General features: G+C 39.3%; 4 protein-coding genes across 5 annotated transcripts; 3 read left to right on the top strand and 1 right to left on the bottom strand.

Annotated features, from left to right (window-relative positions):
• Nucleotides 1-4176: 4176 nt before the first annotated feature.
• On the top strand, nt 4177-8222 carry LOC135618625 (plant cysteine oxidase 2-like). 2 transcript variants are annotated; one of them, XM_065119661.1, is made up of 5 exons: nt 4177-4744; nt 6186-6304; nt 6577-6733; nt 6810-7013; nt 7848-8222. In XM_065119661.1, exons 1-5 carry the CDS (start codon nt 4516-4518, stop codon nt 7934-7936), a joined length of 798 nt encoding a protein of 265 aa, XP_064975733.1. In that variant the 5' UTR covers nt 4177-4515; the 3' UTR covers nt 7937-8222. The 2 variants fall into 2 exon arrangements, with proteins under 2 accessions (XP_064975733.1, XP_064975732.1); XM_065119660.1 differs by having other exon boundaries at nt 4179-4744; nt 7924-8222.
• A 704-nt stretch (nt 8223-8926) lies between these two features.
• On the top strand, nt 8927-13735 carry LOC135618626 (uncharacterized). Its single transcript, XM_065119662.1, has 6 exons — nt 8927-9184; nt 9291-9357; nt 10872-10979; nt 11094-11192; nt 12400-12525; nt 13348-13735. The coding sequence occupies exons 1-6, from the start codon at nt 8966-8968 to the stop codon at nt 13533-13535; spliced, it is 807 nt and encodes a 268-aa protein (XP_064975734.1). The 5' UTR covers nt 8927-8965; the 3' UTR covers nt 13536-13735.
• A 760-nt stretch (nt 13736-14495) lies between these two features.
• Nucleotides 14496-18912, bottom strand: LOC135618627 (pre-rRNA-processing protein TSR2-like). Its single transcript, XM_065119663.1, has 4 exons — nt 18560-18912; nt 17262-17353; nt 16404-16517; nt 14496-14989 (listed from the first exon to the last, which is right to left on the bottom strand). The coding sequence occupies exons 1-4, from the start codon at nt 18771-18773 to the stop codon at nt 14819-14821; spliced, it is 591 nt and encodes a 196-aa protein (XP_064975735.1). The 5' UTR covers nt 18774-18912; the 3' UTR covers nt 14496-14818.
• A 197-nt stretch (nt 18913-19109) lies between these two features.
• LOC135618628 (small ribosomal subunit protein uS13z/uS13y/uS13x-like) lies at nt 19110-21525 on the top strand. The gene is made up of 4 exons (XM_065119664.1): nt 19110-19248; nt 19353-19513; nt 20163-20351; nt 21242-21525. The coding sequence occupies exons 1-4, from the start codon at nt 19246-19248 to the stop codon at nt 21345-21347; spliced, it is 459 nt and encodes a 152-aa protein (XP_064975736.1). The 5' UTR covers nt 19110-19245; the 3' UTR covers nt 21348-21525.
• The last annotated feature ends 1140 nt before the right edge of the window (nt 21526-22665 follow it).

Genomic DNA, 22665 nt, shown 5'->3' on the forward strand with positions numbered 1-22665 from the left:
GTGATGGAAGAGCAAGAAGAAGAAGGAGGATGTGAATAATGAATGTGGCCTTCAGGTCATCAGAGCCAAAATCTGAAACATATGAGACCACAAAGAAGATCTGGTGGGGGGAGAGGGATGCATGAGACCACTAAAACAAATGGCAGGTGACCACCACAGGCTTTAACACCAGAAACAATAAATCACAACGTGCTGTTCCTGGTGACAGGCTCCATGGTGGTCCTCACAATCAAACACATAATGATTGGCTTGAATCCTAATCTCGAGGGTGTCTAAATCATCACTAACCACTGATACTATCACGAGAGGATTTAGTGAAATATGATGTAGTCTTGATACGGTCGATCGATCGGAAATCGATATGATTTGATTCTGTTCCGAAGGCGTAAGCTCATGCTGATAGCCTAGGTGGTGATTGTGTAAGGTGATAGGAGTCGGGAAAGGTCCTAATCCCACGGTGGTGATTAAATGTTTGATATGATTCCGAGTCAGACCAAGGGGGTGCTAGTCTCATTGAGGTTTTGGAGACGAATCGAGGTGTGCTTTGGCTTTGCTGGGAACCTGCACAAGCAATCAATGTCATGTGAGATTTTTTGACCGGACCTCTATGATGATAAAGTTAGTTTCAAGAGAGTATAAACAATGGAAGTTTCATGTCCGATCCCCTATTCGAACCCTGAGGATCGACTTGTATACTTAGGCGACTAGTGGAAGGGGATCGATGGCCGACAAAGCTTGGTAGTATGTCCTCTTGTAGTAACTGATAGGATCGGAGCGGCACTAAGAGGGGGGGGGGGGGGGGGTGAATTAGTGCAGCGGATTAAAACTTCGGTTTCGACAAATCTTTCGTACGATAAGAATGGAACTTGAAAAGCTAAACTTGAAAGCGTATTCTTAAAGTTGTGCAGCAAAGGTAATAAAGAACTAAAGCATGTAAGAAGGTTTGCAGTAATGTAAATAGCAATAATGAAATGCAAACCAGAGATTACGTCGATTTTAGAGTGGTTCGGTCAAATGACCTACATCCACTTGCGAGGCCCCTCTTCGATGAGGCTCCCACCTTCCACTAGCAAATCTCTTGAAATGGAAGGGCAAATACCCCTCTTACAACCTTTTACAAGCAGTTCAACCTCTTACAAATTTTCAGCAAGAAGGAATGAGGAGAACTCTAGCAAATTGAAAACAAGAAAGGCAAAGACTCTTCTAAGACTTTTCTCTCAATCACTTGCTGCACAAAAGTTATTCTCTCAGCTGAGATTTGAGGGGTATTTATAAGCCTCAAGAGGATTCAAATTTTGGGCTCCAAAATTTGAATTCTCTTTGGGTTCCCGAATGCTGGAGGTGCCATCGCCCAGCCAAGCGGTGCCACCGCCCAGCGCTCGGGTGCTGGACGGTGCAACTGCCCAGCCAAGGAGGTGTCACCGCCCAGCTCTCGGGTGCTGGGCGGTGCCACCGCCTAGGCCAAATCAGCTCACTGGTTGGGCTCCAAATTTGGCCCAAACCAGTCCGAACTCGGGCCCAATTGGCCCCTACTTGGGTTATAGGATTAACACCTAATCCTAACCCTAATTAACGTGCTAACTACGAATTTAAAGACATTTTCTAAGCTATTACAAAGTCCGTAAGTCAAGACTTCTTCCGGCGAGCTTCCGGCGAACTTCCGACGGTCTTCCGATAAACTCTCGAAAATCATTCTGCGGACTCCCGGCAAGCTCCTAGACTTCACGATTTGATCTTGGCGAGTTCCAACGAGCTTCTTCGGCAAGCTCCGATCTTTCTCGGTGAGCTCCGCGAACTTCCAACGAACCTTCCGGCGAGCTTCCGAAAAACCCTTCGGCAAGCTCCCTACTCATTCTCGGCTAGTTCCGACAGCATTCCCGACGAACCTTCGGACTTCCGTCGAACTCTCGAACTCGCAACAAATCCTTCGCGCTTGACTCCAGCACTTTGTTTCGCTTTATGTCTTCATCGTTATCGTAGTTAATCCTGCACACACAAACCAAAACTCAACTCCGATCTAGACAATTATTACAACGCGAATTGACATTCTGTTGCCCGGCACGTCATTGGTTGGCGCTTCGTCCGATTCTTCGGTGCATCATCCTCTCTTGCGGCTTGTTGCCCAATCGGCGGTTGACCTCCGCAACCCCAATATCCTTGGCACAATTCTACTCTCCTTAGCCTGACGCCCGACGTCCGAAGCCTTCTACCGTCCAATACCCTGACGTGATCTCCTCCGGCACAACGTCAATTCCTCCTGCGTTAACTGTCTAATCCTGATCGAGTAGACCTGCATCACTCAAAATGCAGTTAAACATAAACATAATTATCAATTAGTTTCATCATCAAAATACGAGATTCAACAGTAACTTATTCATGTGTACAATCATTCGTATTGTTCCTTGCAGTGCATCATCCGTAGTCAGAAAATAATACTTGTAGGGAGCATCGTTTATAAGTCCTTACGTTTGTCGGGAACAATTGGGTACCGCTTATTATGGTAAATATATTATTTCATATTCAAATTACGAGGATATATATGTACAATTTTCTATAGGAAAAAAAATTAAAAGATAAATTTTAATCATTATGTGATGTCGCAAATAAATGTAACTCATGTCCTGATTGCAGATATTAGAGCAGTGGTGTTAGTGTTAGAATGAACAGTTATAAATCTACGTCATGATGCCGAATCGAGACATCTAAAAGATTAGTCTTATCATGTCGCGAACGCATGTCATATAAGGCCACTTTGATGCAAGTCAACTTGAGGTTAAACATAATGATGTAATTTCAGATCCTAATAAACAATAACATCTAATATACTTCTATTTATCAAGTGATGAACAAAAACATTTAGGTGTAAGTTCAATTTCCAGGCCCAGATCCACTGATGACTGTAGCAGACTGGGCCACTGCAGTGGATCCCTCTCAGAGATCTGCATGCCAAATCCACAACTCTTCCGTTCTTAAAGACGGAGATGAATGTGAGAGTTGACTGCCAAATGTTGTCAGGGTCAACTGTTCTGTCACAGCTTTTGTGTTTTCGGCAAAAAGAGTAATGGTCAACCCACGCATATCTGGTAATTTTGCATGCGCTGTTCCGGCCACCTGGCGCCGTCGGGGGATGTGGGCGAACCCAGTCACCGAGTTGACGCCATTTATGCTGACGTAAACTGCGTAGCTGGCACGTTCGTGAACCTTCCACCGGTCCAAATCACGTGCCTACCCTGCTTCGCCGCGTGGCCGCACGACGTCGTGCTCGTGTCTGGGCCGCGCCGACGCGTCCATCCTCGAATGGGTTTCTACGTCCTCTCTTTGTCGGACGACTTTCAGCAGATCCCGCAATCTCCGCTCAGATTCTTTTGGCATAAATAAATAAATATATATATATATACAGTATGGTTTGGTCAAGTTGGAAGCAGAGAAAAGGAAAATAGTCAGTCCATTAGGACAAGAGATCTTACTACATACGTCCAAATGCTTAGTTGGGAACACGTCGTATATGGGTCATCCATCCGCATCCAGTCACTAAATGTGAAATATTATAGGTATGTACATACTCGTAGGTCTTCTTACTTATCCTCCAAAATTGGTGCCCATTAAAATGATATTTATTCTTTCAATTTCGTATTCGAGTGATGTTTGAACTGTGTATAATATCCTCCAGTTTTCACAACAGAGGTAACAACAAATGACACGAGTTTGCGTGTGAGTCAGACGCGCCACGACACCTACCGCGTGTCAGAACCATCGTGAACAGAGATGGGGTTGGTGGAAGGGAACGCAAACTCTCAGCGAAGAACGATTCGTAGTGCCTCCAAACCGTCCTTTTTGAAACCACTTTCGATCTCAACCGTCAATTCATTTTAAAATGAAAAAAACGTGTGATAGATTTGACTTGACGAGACAGATGGATGGTTGAGATTAAAAGATATTAGAATCTGCAATCGGGTGGGTTGTCGTGGTAATCTCTCGTGTCTCTCCTGACTTGTTGTGACGTTGACTGAGTAAACGAACAATCGGGACGAGGGTGATTCGGTCATTTTACAGGTAACAGTTCTACGCTTGACTCGAATCTGTGTACTGTGTTCCATGGTCGGAAAGAGCTGTTTCGGGAACGCAATAAGGCGGGCGGAGTCGGGTGGAAAACAAGCAGTTTTGGTGGTGTTCCCAAAGGATTTTTTTGGGCAATTCCCTCCTTCCGGGGGCGGAGTCTGGTTTTCTCTCGTCGAAGCTATCTCATGGCCCCTGGTTTTGCCTCCCCTTCTCCGCCTTTATACCTCCTCCCCCCCTCTCGCTTTCTTTCTCGCCAAAATTCCTATTTTTTTCGCACAGTGCTCGTCGATCCCGATCCTATACCGGGGTTGTCTACTGAAAGTTTGGGCTTCTCTCGCTTCTACTTCGAGATTAGATCTTTGGAGCCGGTAAAGTTAGAACCTTGGAGAGTTTTGGTGCTGGAATTTAGGTGCTGGGGGTGAAAGATCATACCTTGGGCGAGTTCGCGAGGCCTGGATGAAAGTAGAGGCGACTAATGGGTACGAGGGGGAGAAGAAGCCAGCGGGGGCGAAGAGGAAGGGGGAGAAGCTGGTAAGGAAGCGAGGGTGCAGCAGAGGGACACGGCGGCGGGTGCAGGCCGCCTCCACGGCGATCCAGCGTCTGTACGTGGCCTGCAAGACGGTGTTCAAGGACCCTAAGACCGTCCCTGAGACCGCCAACGTCGAGATGCTGCAGCGTCTCTTAGGTATTGCGTCATTACCTCTTCTCAGGATTGCTTCGCATGAATTCAATACGATTTTATTGCGCTCATTCGTTCGAGGAGCTTCGACATGTTATCATACTTCACCAGTTAGCCGATACAAGTAGCTTCTTTGCTATGGTGCGTCTATCTTGATCTCTAGTGCTTTGCTGCTCTATCTGAGTAGATTCCTTCTTTGACTTATATAATACACATTTGTTCTGATACAAACTTGCAGTAGTGCTGAAAGCATCTGGTCATTCTCTATTATGAGTAGCATCCGAAATGGTCAACATTTTAGAGTTGCTCTAGCAGTCCAGTTAGGCTTTTTGCCTTCTCTATTATTCTGCGTGCTAATAGACATTTGTATTCTCCTAATAGTTAGGCTTTTGCCTTTGCTTTTTGCGGAATCAAGTCTCTAAAAGTTCATACTTCAGTATGGTTGCCTACTATATTGTGTCAATTTTGCTTAATGGAAAAGACCCAAGGAGCTAAAACTTCAGTTGGAACTGTAAATTTATCTAAATGTTAACTTGTGGATATGAGCTGCATGATATGTGTTGCATGGATCTGATTATGTCATCAAGTGAAGGATTCTTCTCATGCATGATATTAATTGCATGTATCTGATTACGTCTATTTGTCATCCCATTATAGTTATTCTGTTGAATGTCATCATATCGTCTGAACCCTATCTCTTTCTTGTTCAAACAAAAAGAGATCTTAATAAGTCCATTCTGATGATAGTTAAGGGGCTAGGTTCAGACCTTTAATTATATTTGTATAGGAGCATAAAAGTTGTGAAGAAAAATGACTGATGAAGTGAGAGGTCCAGTGTCTACTCATGAGAACGATTCGTTGAGTTTGTTTTGATGCATTTGTATATGGATATCTGGACAATGCATTTGCTTTAACAGTGTAAGTTTTCACAACAATAACTTGTGAGCTTGGCATGTTGATTGGAGTAGATATGCTATCAATGTCTTTGGAATGCAATTAATATCCATGTCTGTATCTGGAACTTTCATTAGGAAATCTAGGTTTGGACTATGTGACAAGTATATTTGCATATCCATATTCATTCCGTGGTACATGTCAGATCCACTTTCAGTGTTACCTTGAAGTCACATGGTCTCATAGATCCATGTCCATGGTTGTTAGTGAAAACATGTTTGCCCCCTGTCGGTGACATGTGTTGCTGAAAATTTTTTAATCCTGGTCATATGACACTCGAGCCTTGTTAACCTTCGGAGAGAATATATTTTTCTTTATACATTTTTTTCCTGCTGATTTTGAAATGTTATTTTCTTTGAGCTCAAAGCAGAACACACTCTTGTCGGGCAATCCGGCTATTTGTTGTAGGATATCATAGTGTTCTTGATCTTATTTGGGACTAGCCAGCCATGCTGTACTTGAAGCTTTAGCTTTCTGTTATTTTTGTCTCCAGATGAAATGAAACCAGAAGATATTGGGCTAAGCACGGATGCACTCTTCAGGGTTAAAAATTCTTCCAAAGGAACCCCAAAGATCACATATGCGATGATTTACAAGTGCGATAACTTTTCGGTAAGACTTGTAAACTGTATCACTAGAAATGGTTGCTTGAAAATGAACTTGGAGAAGAAGAATTTGTTGAATATGCTGAGTAGATATAGATCACAAAACAAGAAATAATAATCTGCGTAGAAAATCTCCTGTTATTTGATAACAGAAAGTAGAGAAGCATATTTGTTTTTTAAGCATCTAATGGATTGAAAACTTTAGTAATTCGGTAAATATGGTTACCATGAATGGATTTTCTTAATACATTCTGGTTTATGTGTTCTGTTTCTTTGCAGATAAGTATCTTCTTCTTGCCCCCGAGAGCAATTATTCCTCTCCATAACCACCCTGGGATGACTGTTTTCAGCAAATTACTGGCAGGATCGGTGCATATAAAGTCTTATGACTGGCTCGATCCTGGTGCATCAAATAGCTCTAAGCCCTCACCTAAATGTGAGCCTTCTTTCTGTATGATTTTATTCATCAAATCTCAGTTTATTGGCTTGACCATGTATGCTATGTTTCGCAGTGAGACTAGCCAAGTTGGTGGTGGATTCTGATTTTACTTCTCCTTGCGACACTTCAATTCTTTATCCGACAACCGGAGGCAACATTCATACATTCACAGCCATTACCGCCTGTGCTGTGCTTGATGTTCAAGGACCCCCCTACTCGAAAGAAGAGGATCGTGATATTACATACTATCGGGATTATCCCTACAGGACATATCCAAGTAAGCAGTTTCTACAAAGAGTTACATCTTGCTTTAATTCTGAAGCTTACCCTTAGAAACATCCTTTTTTGTTATACTTGAATGGTTTGGTAGTCATAGCAGGATGATACACAAGAGAACTACCGACCTTCTTCTATATAGTATCCAGGTTACGCTCCACATACATTGTAGTATGGCCAAGCAAGTCAAGTATGATTAAAGCATTAAAGTAAAATACATCAATATGACACCTTCATAACAAACCGTCTTGATTAAAGCATTAAAGTAAAATACATAAAGCAAGTCAGACGGTTTGTCTTATTTAATCCTATATGATGATTGTGAATGTAGTATTCAGCTCTAGTCTGTCATCTAAATTGTTGTTCCTATATATTCCATTATTCTTTTCTTTTGAACAAGCTACCAGATAACATCTCTTCATTGCTTGAAACACATGCTTCTTTGGCTGCATAAATGCCTCAATACTGACTTATCCATCCAGAATCCACTGGAACCACAAACTTGGCAAAATTTCTTGTACTTAAGATGGATTACACCAGCCATATACTTAAGATATCGATCTCTTTGCTTTGTCTGAAGTTATAAGCTTGATTAAGGATGACTTCTTGAAGTGGAAAAGATACACTTACCGACACACTCGTGTACTGACTTATCCATCCAGATAACATCTCTTCATTGCTTGAAACACATGCTTCTTTGGCTGCATAAATGCCTCAATACTGACTTATCCATCCAGAATCCACTGGAACCACAAACTTGGCAAAATTTCTTGTACTTCAGATGGATTGCACCAGCCATATACTTAAGATATCGATCTCTTTGCTTTGTCTGAAGTTATAAGCTTGATGAAGGATGACTTCTTGAAGCGGAAAAGATTCACTTACCGACACACTCGTGTACCATTTTTCAGATGGTGCCACTGACCAAAATGGAGAGGAGGATTCTTCTTTTGGATGGTTGGAAGAAATCGATATATCGAAGGATTTGAAGATGAATGTTATCGAATACCTGGGCCCGCAGGTCATCGAGGGCTGACAACAGTTGTTCTGACCAGTTCTTTTCATCTTCCTTTGTGTGGGACTGATTTCAGGATGTGTAAAGATTGGAATGTTTTTGAGATGATACTTCATGGTCTTTTTTTCCCTGGTTTATCATTGTTGTTTAACTTGTCATATCATCAGAATCAGACTCGAACGTTTCCCACTTAAACTCTCGATGTGCAGTTTGATTTGTACCTTTTGCTTTGGATCACTTTGGGATGTCGCTAATAATTCTAGATCAGTTCTGATCATTTCATAATGGTTCTTTCCAAGTCAACACTGCAAGTTCATCATTCGGAATCACGTAATTAGAAACTTCTGCTGCAATGATCAAACATTGGATTGGATGCATGCGATGAGTGAGTTCAGTCACATACTAGTTTTTCGGGTGCCACAGATCTTACTCGTCGTCTTTTCTTTAGTTTTATATGGTTTAAGCCACCACGAATCCATTTCCCGCATGCGCCTTCGTATCATCTCTCTCTCTCTCTGTCGCTCACTCGTCTTCACCATCTTCCTCTCTTCGCACCGGTGCAGTCTTTGTGACCGCTGTTGCCTCCGCCGCACTCCGAGATGATTCCACGTGGCTCGACGTCGTGACGTGGCACGCTATCACGCCCTCCCACCATATCCTTTCCTCCCCATCACCTCCGCATGCCAATGGTGGGTAAAACAAGTTTGGGCCTGGGCAAGCTTAGGCCCAAAAGGAGGATCGTCTACATGCTTTGAAACAGCGAACACCTTGCACGAGGGACAGTCGACGTCTCAGATGGATCGTTCGAGGAATGGACGGCAGATACTTCTGTGACACTCGGCTTTTATGCGGAAGGCTGGAGATAACCTATCAGGCCGATCAAAGGGGGCGATTAATAAGCCGCGAGGGAGCGACCGCTCACGGTTGTCAGCAAAATTATGCGGCGGTTTCCAACGAGAGCCCTGCGCCACACGGGGCGGCGGGGTTTCTTCCCCTCGCCGGAACGCGCCGTGCCCCGGGACGGCTCCGTCCATCCCGGGATGCCCCCGCCCTCATACGCCCGGCTGCCCTATGATGGATCCTCGACGGCCGAGATTGTGCGTGGTGTTGGCTCGCGGTTCTTTGGCCCTTCCCTTCCCGACTTCCGCCAGATGCTCGTAAGCTTCCTTTAGTGTTTCCCCGACTCCAAATGTTAAACCCTAGTTTGATCTGACTAATTGTTATGTCTCTTGTAATAGTGACATAGTGGTGGTTTGGTTGCAGATGTCGAGCGGAAAACACACCGTGAGAGAATCTTTCCTTAGACAGTTCTCAACGATAAACGAGAGAGGTGATGATTCATTCTCTGTTTGCTTGATTTCTCAAACAGCTTTTTTGATGATTATGTGTGGGCAGGGGTTTATGAAGAAATGAATAGTGACTAATATGATAGTGAGTCAATTGAGGATTGATGGATGTTATAAGAAAAAGTTGGATTACATTCATAGTAAACCATCCCAAGCAAAATCCAGGTTGGCTTGGTTCAACCCGATTTAATTAAACATTTCAATTGAATCACTAGATCATGGGTAATATTTCTCAAAATCAACTGAATCAATCTCGATATAGTTATTTTTGTGCCATATTGGCCTATTTGTTCAATTACAAAATATTTGTTGTTTATTTTCTTTTAAGACCCTCCACATGAGGCCATCCCATGTCACTCCTCGCATCTGCCAACATCAGTGTGATACCGAGAGTTGAGGGGAGATAATAAGAGTGTGGGTAGGAGTGGTGGCATTTTAATCTCATGAGCAATGGTTCTCTGTTCTCAGTAATAACACAAGTCATAAGGTCCCAACTATTTTATTTTTATAAGTTAGTATTTTAGAAATTTAGGGATTCATACTATATTAAATTTAGAAATACTATAATATATAAAGATATTTAGATTTATTCTCTTATTTTAATTATACCTTTAATGACATTTTTGTGCCTATCCTCATCCTGACCTTGTGAACCTTTTAGTAAGTTTCATTCTTGAATATATATTCAATAACATTTTCTTTTCAGACTTCAAGGCACATAGGAAAGTTTCTTGCTGTGGATAATGTTTAATCTATAAATTGAGATTTTTTCACTTCATAATGTCTTTGAGTTCAGAGTTCGGAGCATATTGGACCTTCGCATAACATATTCTGTGCCTTTCATGATGAAAAACACGTTCCACGAAAGGGACAGACATAAAGTGATGGTTAACATTCACCTATATAACTAGCTTGTGGCCTTTGAAAAGTTTGGAACCTGATAAAGCACATTAGTAGTTTGTTATGCAAGATACTTGCAAAGATAATATGATATGCATGTTGCAGTCTTGCTACCTCAAAACATAAGAACAAAGGATCAAAATGATCACGTTATGGTAATCAGTTCCCAAGGCTTCTTGTGTACTGAATAACAAACATGATGACCTACTCTAGATGATGCTTTTAATAAATGAATGGGTGATGAAGAATCGCCTTCGCTTTTATTAAGTTTCAATGAGTAGGATTTACCTACTATTGCTATCAATGGAAAATAACTTTCCTTGAATCACCATTTTTATATAAACCATTAAAATAAGAAACTATCAAGAGCAAAGTTTTCATATGCTCCTTAACTTTTATGATACTTACAGGACAAGATAATTAATCCTGATTGCAATTTTTAACATAAAAAGGAGCTGTTAGGACTTAGTTCTCTTGAGATGTCCCCGTAGTTATAATACACAAGTTGCATACTTGACTTGGCTAAATTTATGGAATTATTAATATTCAAGAAAGAAGCTTCATGTGAAAAAATGATTTGATTTTACATACTTTACAGATGATATGTCACTTGAAGAAGAGGCCGAGAGGAAAGCTGGTTGGTTGCTGAAACTCTTTTTTATAGGAACTGCAGCACTTGTTGCATTTGAGTTCTTTCCTTACATGGGTATGGCACTTAATTCGATAGACATATTCCATGTTTAATGGTTATTATCCATCTAGGATCATATGCTAATCAGAAAGAAAGGATCTCTGATACTGTCATTCAACAAGTTTTCAGGAGAGACTCTGTTGCAACAGTCCATCTCTCTTTTGCATGTCAAAGATCCCTTGTTTAAGAGAATGGGAGCTTCCAGATTGGCTCTGTATGCAGTTGATGGTATTTCTCATACTTTCGTAGCATGTTGTCCTTAGTTTAGAATTTTGTATTTTTTTATCATTCTCAAGCAATGATGGTGCACAAATGTTTCCTTTTCTGGTTTGTTCACGCACTCCCACCACTTTGTGAAATTTTATTAGATTCTTTTGTACGAATGCTTCATGATTTCTTGCAGTGAAGCATTCAATTAATTACTGTTGATTGTGGACTTCTTTTCCTACTCTTAACATTACTTTGATTTTCGGAAATATGTTCATTTCACTTTATGACCCCTAGTGCACCATATATATATGGAGCAGAACTCTTCTATACAACAACAAGAAGACATGATGTCCTTACCATTTGGGATTTGGCTACATGGATCTTCTCATGCCATTGAGCTTATATTACATCTTCTTAAACTGCATAAGGAACTTCATCTCAGTAATGTTGTCAATTTATTTAAATAACAGTTTCAGAGTAAAGAGTCCATTTTTATGGAAAATATTTTTAAACTATATATCAAATTCTAATTGTGATTCCTGCTGCTTCTCTTATTGATTTTGACCGAGAAGAAAATGATTACTCGTACTTTCGCTTGGGTGTTCTTTTATTGAGTATGGGTTCAAAATCAGATTCTTTTCCTTTCCAGGACTTGCTTTTAACTACTACCAAAACATGGATACAGAGTTTCAATAAGGCTATGACTCCCATTGGAATTCATACCCCAGTGGTGAGCAATTCCTTGAAGTCTAGCAGTACTAGCTAAAGTATGACCTCCCAGTTACCATTTAACTACGTTTACCCATTGTGCAACCTGAATACAATCATTTGGTATACTTCTATCAAGCCACATAAAAGAAGCAGAGATACTCAGCGGAGTGATGGATTGTAGAGAATCGGAGTAAACCCAAACATTAAGATTCTTCATAATATAGTCCATTCCTGCAAAGTCATTGTTAGAAGTAAAAAAACCATCACATTCCAACAAAACACAAATTATATTAGGTTCATAACTAGCACCATAGCACCATCTTGAGCTTTTGTTAAGCTCCTTTCTATCAGAAAGGAAACTGAAAAATTCTCCTCTTCCTGTAAAATGCATTTATCATCCTTTTCTTGTTTTGCTTGTTAAAATGGATGGAGTTCACCAAAGTGTTTGATTAGGATTTTGAAATGACAAACTTTTTTTTCTTTTATTGTCAATTTATGACTCATTTTTTAATAGATGAGAGGAGGATGAAAGTAGTAGAGATGGGCGGAGCCTTAGACCTGTTGAATATGCTGAAGACTGCCAAGGATGATAAGACACGCAAACAAGCTCTTAAAACTCTTGTCGCCCTTTCTCACTCTGGTAAGTCCAAGCTAAATGATGTTATAAGTGTGTTTTGTGTTTGTTGCATGATACCGTTAAGAAGTATCTAAATTTGCATCTTATCTTGTCATCACCAAATTCTGATTTTACCTGATTAGTCATTCTACCATCCATTTCACTCTCCGTTATGCAGTTGTATAAATATCAAGTCAAAGTTTTGATCACTATATATTTGCACACATGTTTCTGTATAAACCAAAGGGCATGTTGAGGTTATTCTGCAGTTTAAAACCAAGACCGTTTCGAGCATCACTAGGTTTATTCTGTAGGATTAGTAATAGGGATTTGCCTTTTCTCATGATCTAGTTTCCTGTTTCAAGGCTTCTATATGTTTATAGTTATTATGTCAGACATGACAGATCTTCCCTATGAAGTTTTTGTATTGTTACCCATTCTCACTCGGTGGGTCATGTGTCATTCAATGCTGTCAGTTAGGGTTTATGCAATATTCTTGGGTTCAAGCCAGCTGGTGTAGTGTCTTCAAAGTGTGGTAGTCATGCAGGCCTGATCCCCATAAGAAAACCATATTCCAAATGATATAATAATTTGATTTTAAGGGTGGCACTAATCTTGCATAAATTCTTCTGAACCAACTTCATGTAGCACTAATTTACCTGTCGTGCATCAACATGCTCCGAAGTTTGAGATTTGGTGGCATTAATGTGTGTTAATTCAAGTTTTGGGGTCTTTGAAGCTCAAGTCGATCACCACCTGAATTATCTGTCATTTTGTGCTGCATGTTGCATAAGCAATCCGAAATTTATTGCGACATACCTCGTTCTTTTTTTGTGGAAATTGCAGATGAAGCGGCCGAGGCTTTGCACCAAGCAGATGCGATTGCTATTGTTAGCTCCACTCCAAATTCCGTGGAATATGCTGAAGTTGAAACATACAAGTCCAGCCTACTTAAGAGGTTTCAAGAGTTGAAACATGAGATCCCGTCGGAAATTAGTTTAAATGCAAATTTTATAAAAAAATCTTCTGTTTAAGGTTTTAAATCTTTGTTTGATACCAATTCGGGTAACATGTCGGACTGCTAAGATAAGATACCGAACCAAGTAGTACATATCAGACTGTAACTTTTGGTATCATTGAATAATGATGTTGTACCAGGATCAAAGAGTCTGTTCGAGGCTTTGAAAACTCAAGGTTTGCAGCTATGAGAAATTCTTATTATATGCTGCAATAATTTTCCTTTGGTTCCCACCACAACTGACCAACCTTGAACATTGCAAATGTACTCGATTGCAAATTTGATTTAAATGCCTTTGTTTTCAGGATTTATTCCAAATTCAACTAAAGAGTTTCTTATTCCATCCATTTAAACAGGTGAATCATCCATTTGTTGTGTGTGTCTCATTTTTATCATGACTCTCTCAATAGAGTTTGACAAATCCCCTTTGCGGATACAACAACAAATCATATTCAACCTTTATAAAAATTATGATTGTCGCCTTTTAAATTTTTTTTTTTATTTTTACCGGACTATATTATCTCTTTCCTGAAGTATATCAAAAGCTTTGTTAACATGCATAAATTATAAATATTTATTATAATTTATTTATTCATCAAAATATAAGTTAAATAATATCAATTAATCTTCAACTAACTTAAATCCTAATTTAAAAGTAAAATACAAGTAAAATATAAAAGTATAAAAAATTTAAAAATTACATAAAACATAAAAAAATTATAACACCTTTTAATACAAATTAAAATTTTCATATATTTAAAAAATAAACAATATTTTTAAAAAATCCAGGAAACCTAACTCTGAATGAGGAACAAAAAAATCTCTTAAATAAGACGAGATGAGGAGCTTCTCACGTAAAGTGAGTTTACAAAAATAAATTCACCCTATTTTATTGAATAATTATTTTTTAAATCCCATTAACAAGAAAAGAAATAAAAAAAAACTTATACCTACAATGATAGTATAACAATCTCCATTATTAATCCATCAAATCAAACTTTGAAAAACATTTAGATAAATCTCCTCTGTTAAAACTGGTCTTGGCACCACACGAATTATACTTAGGAATTACTTGTTCTACTATTATCACGAAATTTTCTCATAAAATATTACATCGGAAACAATGGGTGATAATAACCACAAGCTTGATCGAAAGGGTTATAAATAAAAATGAAGTGGGTAAACCATAACGTAATGCTATCAAAACACCCTAAACATCTCTCTCTCCAAGGCCACAGCAAAAAAGGACTCGATTTGATTGATCAACAAAGAGTTGCATACTCTCACTGCCTTCCACCATTACTTCTGACCCCTGTGTTTCCTGGAAGTAACTGTGGACCATCCATCTTCATCTGGCATTTGTTTCTGCTTTGGCTTTTCCACAACCATTTCATGTGGCATTGGCTCATCAACCATCATTTCTGATGCTTCTTCATCTGAACTCTCATATTCACTATCGTCATCAACCACCTACGTCATGAACAAAAAAAACATTTGCTGTCAGCACTACATATACCCCTGCATACAATCGACAAATTTATTCGCTTGTGGAAAAGAATCTCAAAACTTTTGAGGTAGCATGATTGCTATATATCACCAAATTTCTTTAGCAATTCCGTCGGAAACAGCAAAGCACAGCAAAGTTCTGATCTTCTAAATAAGAGTAAGCAGGAAAAGAAATAATAAATACGATCAGAATGAAGGAAAGCAACTAAAATAATACGTCTCAAGCACTGGAAGGTTGCAGGATTGGATCATTTAGTAAATCCCCAAATGATGAAACAAATGGGAGAGTACATCAACTGAATGAGTGGTTTGGTTCATATTAGCTCATATTACTCCATATATGCCCAGATCAACCAGAGTCAATCATGTTGATGTTTACTGAGGGAAGCTACAGACATGACTTTCTAAGTGAACAATCAAGAAGAAATGTACCTTCTTCAACAAGCTCTAAAAGATCATAAGGAAGAAAAGAACTTTTATGATTCACCAAATTGCCAAATATATTGCTAAATTTAGCACTACTCTCAACTACAAAAGATGCATCAAGTAGGATCCAGACTTCCAAATGCCTTGGTGTTTTGATCTTCATCTTATGAAAAATATTAAACCTGTTTTCACATGGTTATACTCAAAAGAACAAAATGCATCCGAAATCTAATTTCCGACATTCTCAAGCATATGCATCACACCCCGAGAACATCTTTTACACTAATAGCATAAGTTTCAGGGACATGCCATTACATGAATAAGCTAGACTTGTTATTACTACAGGGATATGCACACAGGAGGATTGGGAAGGATATTTTCTTTGTAGCAGTTTAAGAGAACACAAGACTAATAAAATTCATTCAAAATTACAAAGGAATGGGTGGGTGTCCTTAACAATAGAAAAAAGGAACTTGCATTACTAGAAAAAAGATTTCTTTAAAAAAAGGTGTAAAATACTGGTGTACCATCACATCTAGTACCAGTATACTGATACATCTGCTGTACTGGTTGGCATCAACATATAAAACAATTTTTAATTCATTTTTGGTGTGCCAAGGCCTACTGTCCTGTACTGTATGGTCATTATGTACCAATCTGATGTGGTTTTCAGAACCTTGGCAAAATAGTGTGACAGGTTAAAAAGCATGTAATATAAGTATTCCAGTACCATTCTCCGTTCTCTTCTAATAAATACATCAAATATAATCTCAAAAAAAGTTTATTGGAGTGAAACATCTTCTGAGTAATTTATTGACTTGTACTAAGGCACTATGGCTTGTTAAACCAAGATGATCTAAACTAATGCAACATCTGGGTAACTAAAATATATAGATATGAAATGGGCAATGGAGAACGGATATAAATGAACTAGAAATCCTTAATGCATTACCCTTTTGCTCTGAGAAACAGCACTAACAACAGGGCCAGACCTCCTCAGCTTTTCAATTGATTCATAATTGCCTTCAAGACAAGCTTCATGCATAATCATTAATTCTTCAGCTACCTGTATCAAAATTTTGAACAGTTTAAAAATTAATTGATGAATCAAAAGTGTCCTTTATCAACTATTACGACTATTCAAACAAATAAGTCGGGTAGAATTCCAAGAATCTAAAGAGGTAAGAAACTAAAAAAGGAGGTAATTGCAATACTAAACCAACAGATGTTTAAGCATAGATGGATAGAGGACATAGAAAGCCAGAATGTATACTGAAGAAGAAATGAGTAAAATGAAACCATGAAGCATCTAAGCAGTGCATGAGAACAAAAAAAAGGCAATTACAGTACATCCACAAAGAATTAACTTTTAAAATCAAGTGGAATAAAAGAAATAAGAGTTCCCACTCAGATATTTGAACATAGAAGAATAGAGTGACATAGAGAGCCAGAAGGCACACTGAAGAAGAAAGAAGTAAAATGGAATTATGAAAGATCAGAATTAATGAGGCATTCAAACCACATAAACCGGATAATATCATCTCAAGATGATTACGGCATACTCGAGTACTAACGGGCAGCAGTAAGTAAATGGATTTGAGAACAGACTTATAGAACTGATGCTAAATAACAAAAGGGCTTATGTAAGAATCATTATATCCAGGAAAAGTTAAAAGATTAGGTGGCCTTGTCAAAAAAAGCATATGATTGGGTTCACATGCATTCAACTGATATGGTTTTGATACTACTAAAAAACAAATTAAAACTGGGAAAATGTTTCAGAATTTTTTGATGTGATGGAAAGAAGCACCTCCTCAATGCTACCATCCTCGATCTCTGTATTGAACAAAGCTTCCATGTTCTCCTCAAGCAGATTTTCCAGATCATCAATATAAAGTGGTCCTAGACAGAACAGTGAAATAAATGTCAAAACTCAATTACCACGTTGAATCAAAATACCACGCCTCAGCCACTCTTCTTCTGGCACAATGCAGCAACTTAGGAAATAAGATAATAAACTAATGTAATGTGTAACCTACAAACAGAACTTACAACAATGGAATCAAAAGTAGGGTTGCAATCGAGCCAAGCCAAGCTTTGTGCAACTCAAGTTTGGCTCGACTAATTTTAGGGGGGCTCAAGCTCAACTCAAGTTCTGAGTTGAGCTTCACAATTATGTTTGAGCTCGGCTTCATTTATATTCAAGAAGCTAAAATCATCTCAGATTCTGCTCATCAGTAGCATATCTATCTTGTCAAAAGAGTTGAGGTTAAGCTCGTATATGAAATAAGCCAAGCTCGAGCACAAATTCATGTTGTTTAAAAATCCAGCTATTATTCCGATAGAAGTTCTAAGATAATAATTTAGTAGACATAAGTATTATTCATGAAAAACAAACAAAACAATCCAAAATAAAGAAAACAACAACAAAAACATCATCATTAAGTATATCCAATACATATCTGAACTTCAAATATAAAATGGCCTATATAATCCATCAAAATATAAAACAATGATACATGACACATTTTCCTTATATCTATGAATTTAAGAAATAATTTAATGGCAACTCTACAGATTTACTAACTATTTGTGAACTTAGGAACGAGCCTTTAATCATGAGACTATAGATGACCTTGTCCATGAGTTTGTAAATGATTTTGTTTACGATTCTACAAATAAGCTTGTTCATGAACTTATTAACAAGTGAGCCTCGACGAACCAAGTTACCCATATTCAAGCTGGCTAATCTAAAATCCGAGATATAAAATTAGGCACGAATTAAGTTCTAGCGGACATTTAACGAACCAAACATGGAGCTGCTCACAAACAGCTTCACTCATTTACAACCCCGGTCAAGAGAAATAGAATTCTGATACTAACATTGAAACCCACCGTAAAAATTGAAATTTAAGAAAGTTCGACAAGAAGGGTCAAATCTAAGTCGCTAAAAAGGCATGCTATTAGAATTAAGAAAACAAAACTCAATTGTAATACCCAATTCTGTATATACGATCATGAAAAAGAGGATCTTTCTTACGGGAAAATAAAGAAGAGCTCAAAGAGGTGGCGTAGACGCACGAATTTTCAAAATAACAACCATGGCACCTTTAGATTGGGAGAACCAGGAGAGGATGGTGGAGGCGAGCTCCTCGGAATTGCTGCGGGAGTCTTTCCCACCCCACGCGTTCTCCACCGCCATCTGGAGCGCCGTCCAGCGAGAGAACACGAGGGAGATCCCTTCGCCCAGCACGGACAAAGATTGCGAAGAGAGTACCCCGTGAGGCCCTTCGTCGCCTGGTCCTCCGCCCGCAGAGTCCATCGCTTCTCCCACTTCCGGTCGCTTCTGCGTCGAAGCACCCGGTGCAAGATCGATGCCACTCGCCGCAACAGATTCCGACCCGCACAGATGGCAAGGGGAACGTTTTAGGGTTCACTCGACTTCTGCTGTCTCGCGACTCGCTAACCCCACTACTTCAAAGCACGGCCGGTCGACGTGACGTAGCGCACACCGAGTTCACGGATCACATACATGTGGGCTGGACCGGCCGGGCTCGGTTCGGCCCGTTATGGCCCAACCAAATAATATCACAATTGATCAAGCCAAATCACACGACAGAACTTTGAAAGAACATATACGCTATTTCAAAAGTGTCTGAGGACGGATATGTAAAATTCCCTAGGGTTTTACTTTCCTCGTCGTCTGCCCTCTATAAAGCTTCCTCCGCCGCATTCCGCCGGCGAGCGCCCTTGAGAACAGCAGCGCGAGGAATAAATCCATAACCGCCGCCGCCATGGTTGGGTTCTCTCTTGGATTGCTCTTTCGTGAGTCACGATCTTTACTTTCAAGACAATTTTGTGATCGCTTCTTGTTTTTTCGTGGTCTGCTTTGGACCTGCAGTCTCTGGTCGCGAACGAGGACTTCCAACACATTCTTCGTGTCCTCAACACCAACGTAGATGGGAAGCAGAAGATCATGTTCGCCCTCACCTCCATCAAGGGTATCGGTCGCCGGTTCGCCAACATCGTGTGCAAGAAGGCCGACGTCGACATGAACAAAAGGTCATCTTTTTGTCTTCTCCTGTTGTTGCAACTTCTGATCCTTTGGCTGCATTTTAGTTCTTTAATTTATGTTACGTTGAATTTGGGAAAAAAGATATCGAATCTGGACATCAATTTTCAGATTTCAATGTTCTTGTGATATTTTAGTGTTTTATTTTTCTTGATTGCTTTTTGGGAATAAAAAAAATCATTGTTTGACTCCCTTCTTTTATTACTAATTACTGATCTAGGATGGGTAGGTGTTTGTTCTGTAGCCTGCTTGAGATCTTCTTTAGTGAGGGATTCTGTGTCTCATGTTTAGCTATCAGATTTAACTGTTTCTGGATGTGATTATGTTATATTGTTTTTGGATAGTTGTAAAGCGTTCTTCATTGCGAGTCTTTATCATTTTAGTTGTTGATGTTCTTTTTCGAATTGATATTTTTATTAATCTTTTGTTTGGCAATGATTACAATTGATAGATAATTTGGCTTGCATAATTATTTTATCGAGTAGAATTTATGCCCCCTCATAATTACTGCAGAGATCCATTCTGTTCTCTCATAATTAGTGGCTTTGAATTGAATTTGTTGAGTAAACTAAGTTAGCTGTTCTGGGTTCAATTTGACTTCTTATTCTTGTAATTCTTACTCCGTTACATTATCTGTAGAGCTGGAGAGCTTTCCGCTGCCGAGCTTGAGAATCTTATGACTGTTGTTGCTAATCCACGGCAGTTCAAGATTCCAGATTGGTTTCTGAACAGGAAGAAGGACTACAAGGATGGCAGATATTCGCAGATTGTTTCAAATTCTCTGGACATGAAGCTTAGAGATGATCTGGAGCGCCTGAAAAAGATAAGGTTGCTACTGCTAAAACTTAATTGTTGCTGTGTGATTCATTTGATCGAATCATCTTGTTTACTGCTGTGTTTGCCCTTAGTTCCTTAGCTTCGTCCTTGGAGGTGTGCTTTATTGGCATGTTTGTTGATTGTTGTTATCAAGACTTATGTTGGGACTTCTTTCCAAGAGTAAATTGATTCTTTTCACCTCTCCTTATTAAGTTCACCTCGTGTCACAAAGCATCTTAACTTATTATCAAGACTTATGTTGGGACTTCTTTCTAAGAGTAAACTGATTTTTTTTTCTCCAAACCCAATTCCAAGACATTTTCTTTTAATGTCAATCACCTCTCCTTATTAAGTTCACCTCATTGTCACAAAGCATCTTAACTTGTCAGGTTTAAACAGTGTATTACCTGATGTGCAAGCTATGACCTGATTACATAAGTTGAAAATGAGTTTCAACATATACTGATTAACGAGTGGAGATGTCATTAGCATCTCAATTTGTCATTTTCTTTTTTCGGTTAGTATGATAAGCCTCACTTGAAAGTCGATATTGTTGCTCAGTCGATGAGACCATGTTGCCATGCATTATGGCCAAGAAGTTTAGCATAAGGACCTTGTATTAGAATATGTTACTGAGTGTTTGATGTCAGTATCTAGGAATAGCTGTTAACAAATTATGAGGCATTACTCATTGACAAGATTTGTGCTTTGAAGTGTGCATCATTGCATCGCTTGTTATGATTAGTATGATATTACTCGGTTCTCTATTGCCATGTGAAAGCCGGATTTTTATTCTTTGTTCATTGAATTTGCATTTTGCATCATTCCTATCATCAGTGGACTTGTGGCAAACATTGTTTTGTCTAGCTTCAAATTGTTGATGCAGTAGCACTTGTGTGCAGGAACCACCGCGGTCTCCGTCACTTTTGGGGTCTTCGAGTCCGTGGTCAGCACACAAAGACTACTGGCAGAAGGGGAAAGACGGTCGGTGTGTCGAAGAAGCGATGAGCTTGAAATTATATTTCTGCTACTGGTTATGATCTGGATTTACAACTTTGATGTCTGCTTTGTGATTTAATCCTGTGATAGGCAAGACTAGTTGATGGATAATTTTGCATGTTTGGAAGACTAAGGTTGAAAAATTGTTTTTGTGAGAATTTGATTTAAGATCCTCTTCCTTGGCATAGCATGTGTCTGTTCTTTACACAAATTTTATCCTCCAAACCTGCAAATGGTGGTGAGCTTCTTTGGAGAAAATTTATCATTTCTCTCTCTCTCTCGAAAAGACAAGAACTGTTGTCATACCTGTCTCAAACTTATGGCAGTCGAGCTCAAAATATTAAACTTTGGCTCCATTTAAGAATCATCTTATCAAAATACCTAAGTTGAAGTTAATAATATATTCATATTTTTTTTATAAATTAATAATATATTAATGTTACATTGTTATTCTCTATATCAGTTTCAGCTGCGTGCATCATCGGCAACTTCGAGCATAGCTTGCTTTGCCTTGCATATGGATCGCCAGCAGAAACGTGGCAAAATTCTTCCAAGTGGACAGTTGCTTCCCTCACCATTGCCTCAAATCTGCAATTTTAAAAGCAGTTAGTATGCTAGTAACCGGAAAGGAACACAAAAATCTCAGACACGGACGCTGTTCCTCCCTCCAATAACGTCTTGCATGGGAACATTTCATTAAGCAGCATGGTTTGATTGGATGAAAAGAAAAAGCCTATGATAATTTTTTACAAGCACCCATTTTTCAAAATTCTCATAGAGCATTCTTTTCTGGCATGAAAAGACATTTTACCCCTACCTATGTAAAATTTGCCGCGATTGTTTACGCCCTACACCAGTGCTCTTACCTTTCTGTATCGCTTTTGTCTTTGTGGATCTCATTGGCTCTTGCCGTCTCGTCATTTTTCACAACACAATAGCTAGTATTGCTACCCGACCTTCCCTCCCCTCTATTTTGTCGAACCTACCATTGCATTCCGCAGATCTCAACTATCCTTTATTTGATCCACCCTTGCCTCTATAGACTCCCGTTAGTCCTCATCAGACTTGCTACCACCTTCGCCCGCCTCTATCTTTGCTAACCCCTATTGGCCCCTATCTCCGAGGACCTTGTTGGCCTCCATCAGACACGCCCTAGTAGTGGGCTTGCTTGGGCAGAGGCACAAGTGACTAGGTTTTGACCGTCAACAAAGGTAATCAGTAGCTCACGCACAATAGTGGCCAACGACGGAGACGCAAGAAGCCCAGAGTTGAAATGCAAGAGTAAAATTATCATTTAATAAAAAAAAATTATATCAGAATTTTTGAA

The sequence above is a fragment of the Musa acuminata genome, chromosome BXJ2-8 (assembly GCF_036884655.1).
Source record: "Musa acuminata AAA Group cultivar baxijiao chromosome BXJ2-8, Cavendish_Baxijiao_AAA, whole genome shotgun sequence".
NCBI lineage: Eukaryota > Viridiplantae > Streptophyta > Magnoliopsida > Zingiberales > Musaceae > Musa > Musa acuminata.

Excerpts from the sequence above, each read along its gene's own strand:
- LOC135618626 (XM_065119662.1), top strand. The coding sequence starts at position 8,966 with ATGCGGCGGTTTCCAACGAGAGCCCTGCGCCACACGGGGCGGCGGGGT. Across the intron at positions 9,185-9,290 it reads CCGACTTCCGCCAGATGCTC|ATGTCGAGCGGAAAACACAC; the intron begins GTAAGCTTCCTT and ends GTTTGGTTGCAG. Across the intron at positions 9,358-10,871 it reads CTCAACGATAAACGAGAGAG|ATGATATGTCACTTGAAGAA; the intron begins GTGATGATTCAT and ends CATACTTTACAG.
- LOC135618628 (XM_065119664.1), top strand. Across the intron at positions 19,514-20,162 it reads GACGTCGACATGAACAAAAG|AGCTGGAGAGCTTTCCGCTG; the intron begins GTCATCTTTTTG and ends CATTATCTGTAG. Across the intron at positions 20,352-21,241 it reads GAGCGCCTGAAAAAGATAAG|GAACCACCGCGGTCTCCGTC; the intron begins GTTGCTACTGCT and ends ACTTGTGTGCAG.
- LOC135618625 (XM_065119660.1), top strand. The coding sequence starts at position 4,516 with ATGAAAGTAGAGGCGACTAATGGGTACGAGGGGGAGAAGAAGCCAGCG. Across the intron at positions 4,745-6,185 it reads GATGCTGCAGCGTCTCTTAG|ATGAAATGAAACCAGAAGAT; the intron begins GTATTGCGTCAT and ends TTTTGTCTCCAG. Across the intron at positions 6,734-6,809 it reads CTCTAAGCCCTCACCTAAAT|TGAGACTAGCCAAGTTGGTG; the intron begins GTGAGCCTTCTT and ends TATGTTTCGCAG.
- LOC135618627 (XM_065119663.1), bottom strand. The coding sequence starts at position 18,773 with ATGGACTCTGCGGGCGGAGGACCAGGCGACGAAGGGCCTCACGGGGTA. Across the intron at positions 17,354-18,559 it reads CTGGTTCTCCCAATCTAAAG|GACCACTTTATATTGATGAT; the intron begins GTGCCATGGTTG and ends TGTTCTGTCTAG. Across the intron at positions 14,990-16,403 it reads CTGTTTCTCAGAGCAAAAGG|GTGGTTGATGACGATAGTGA; the intron begins GTAATGCATTAA and ends TTCATGACGTAG.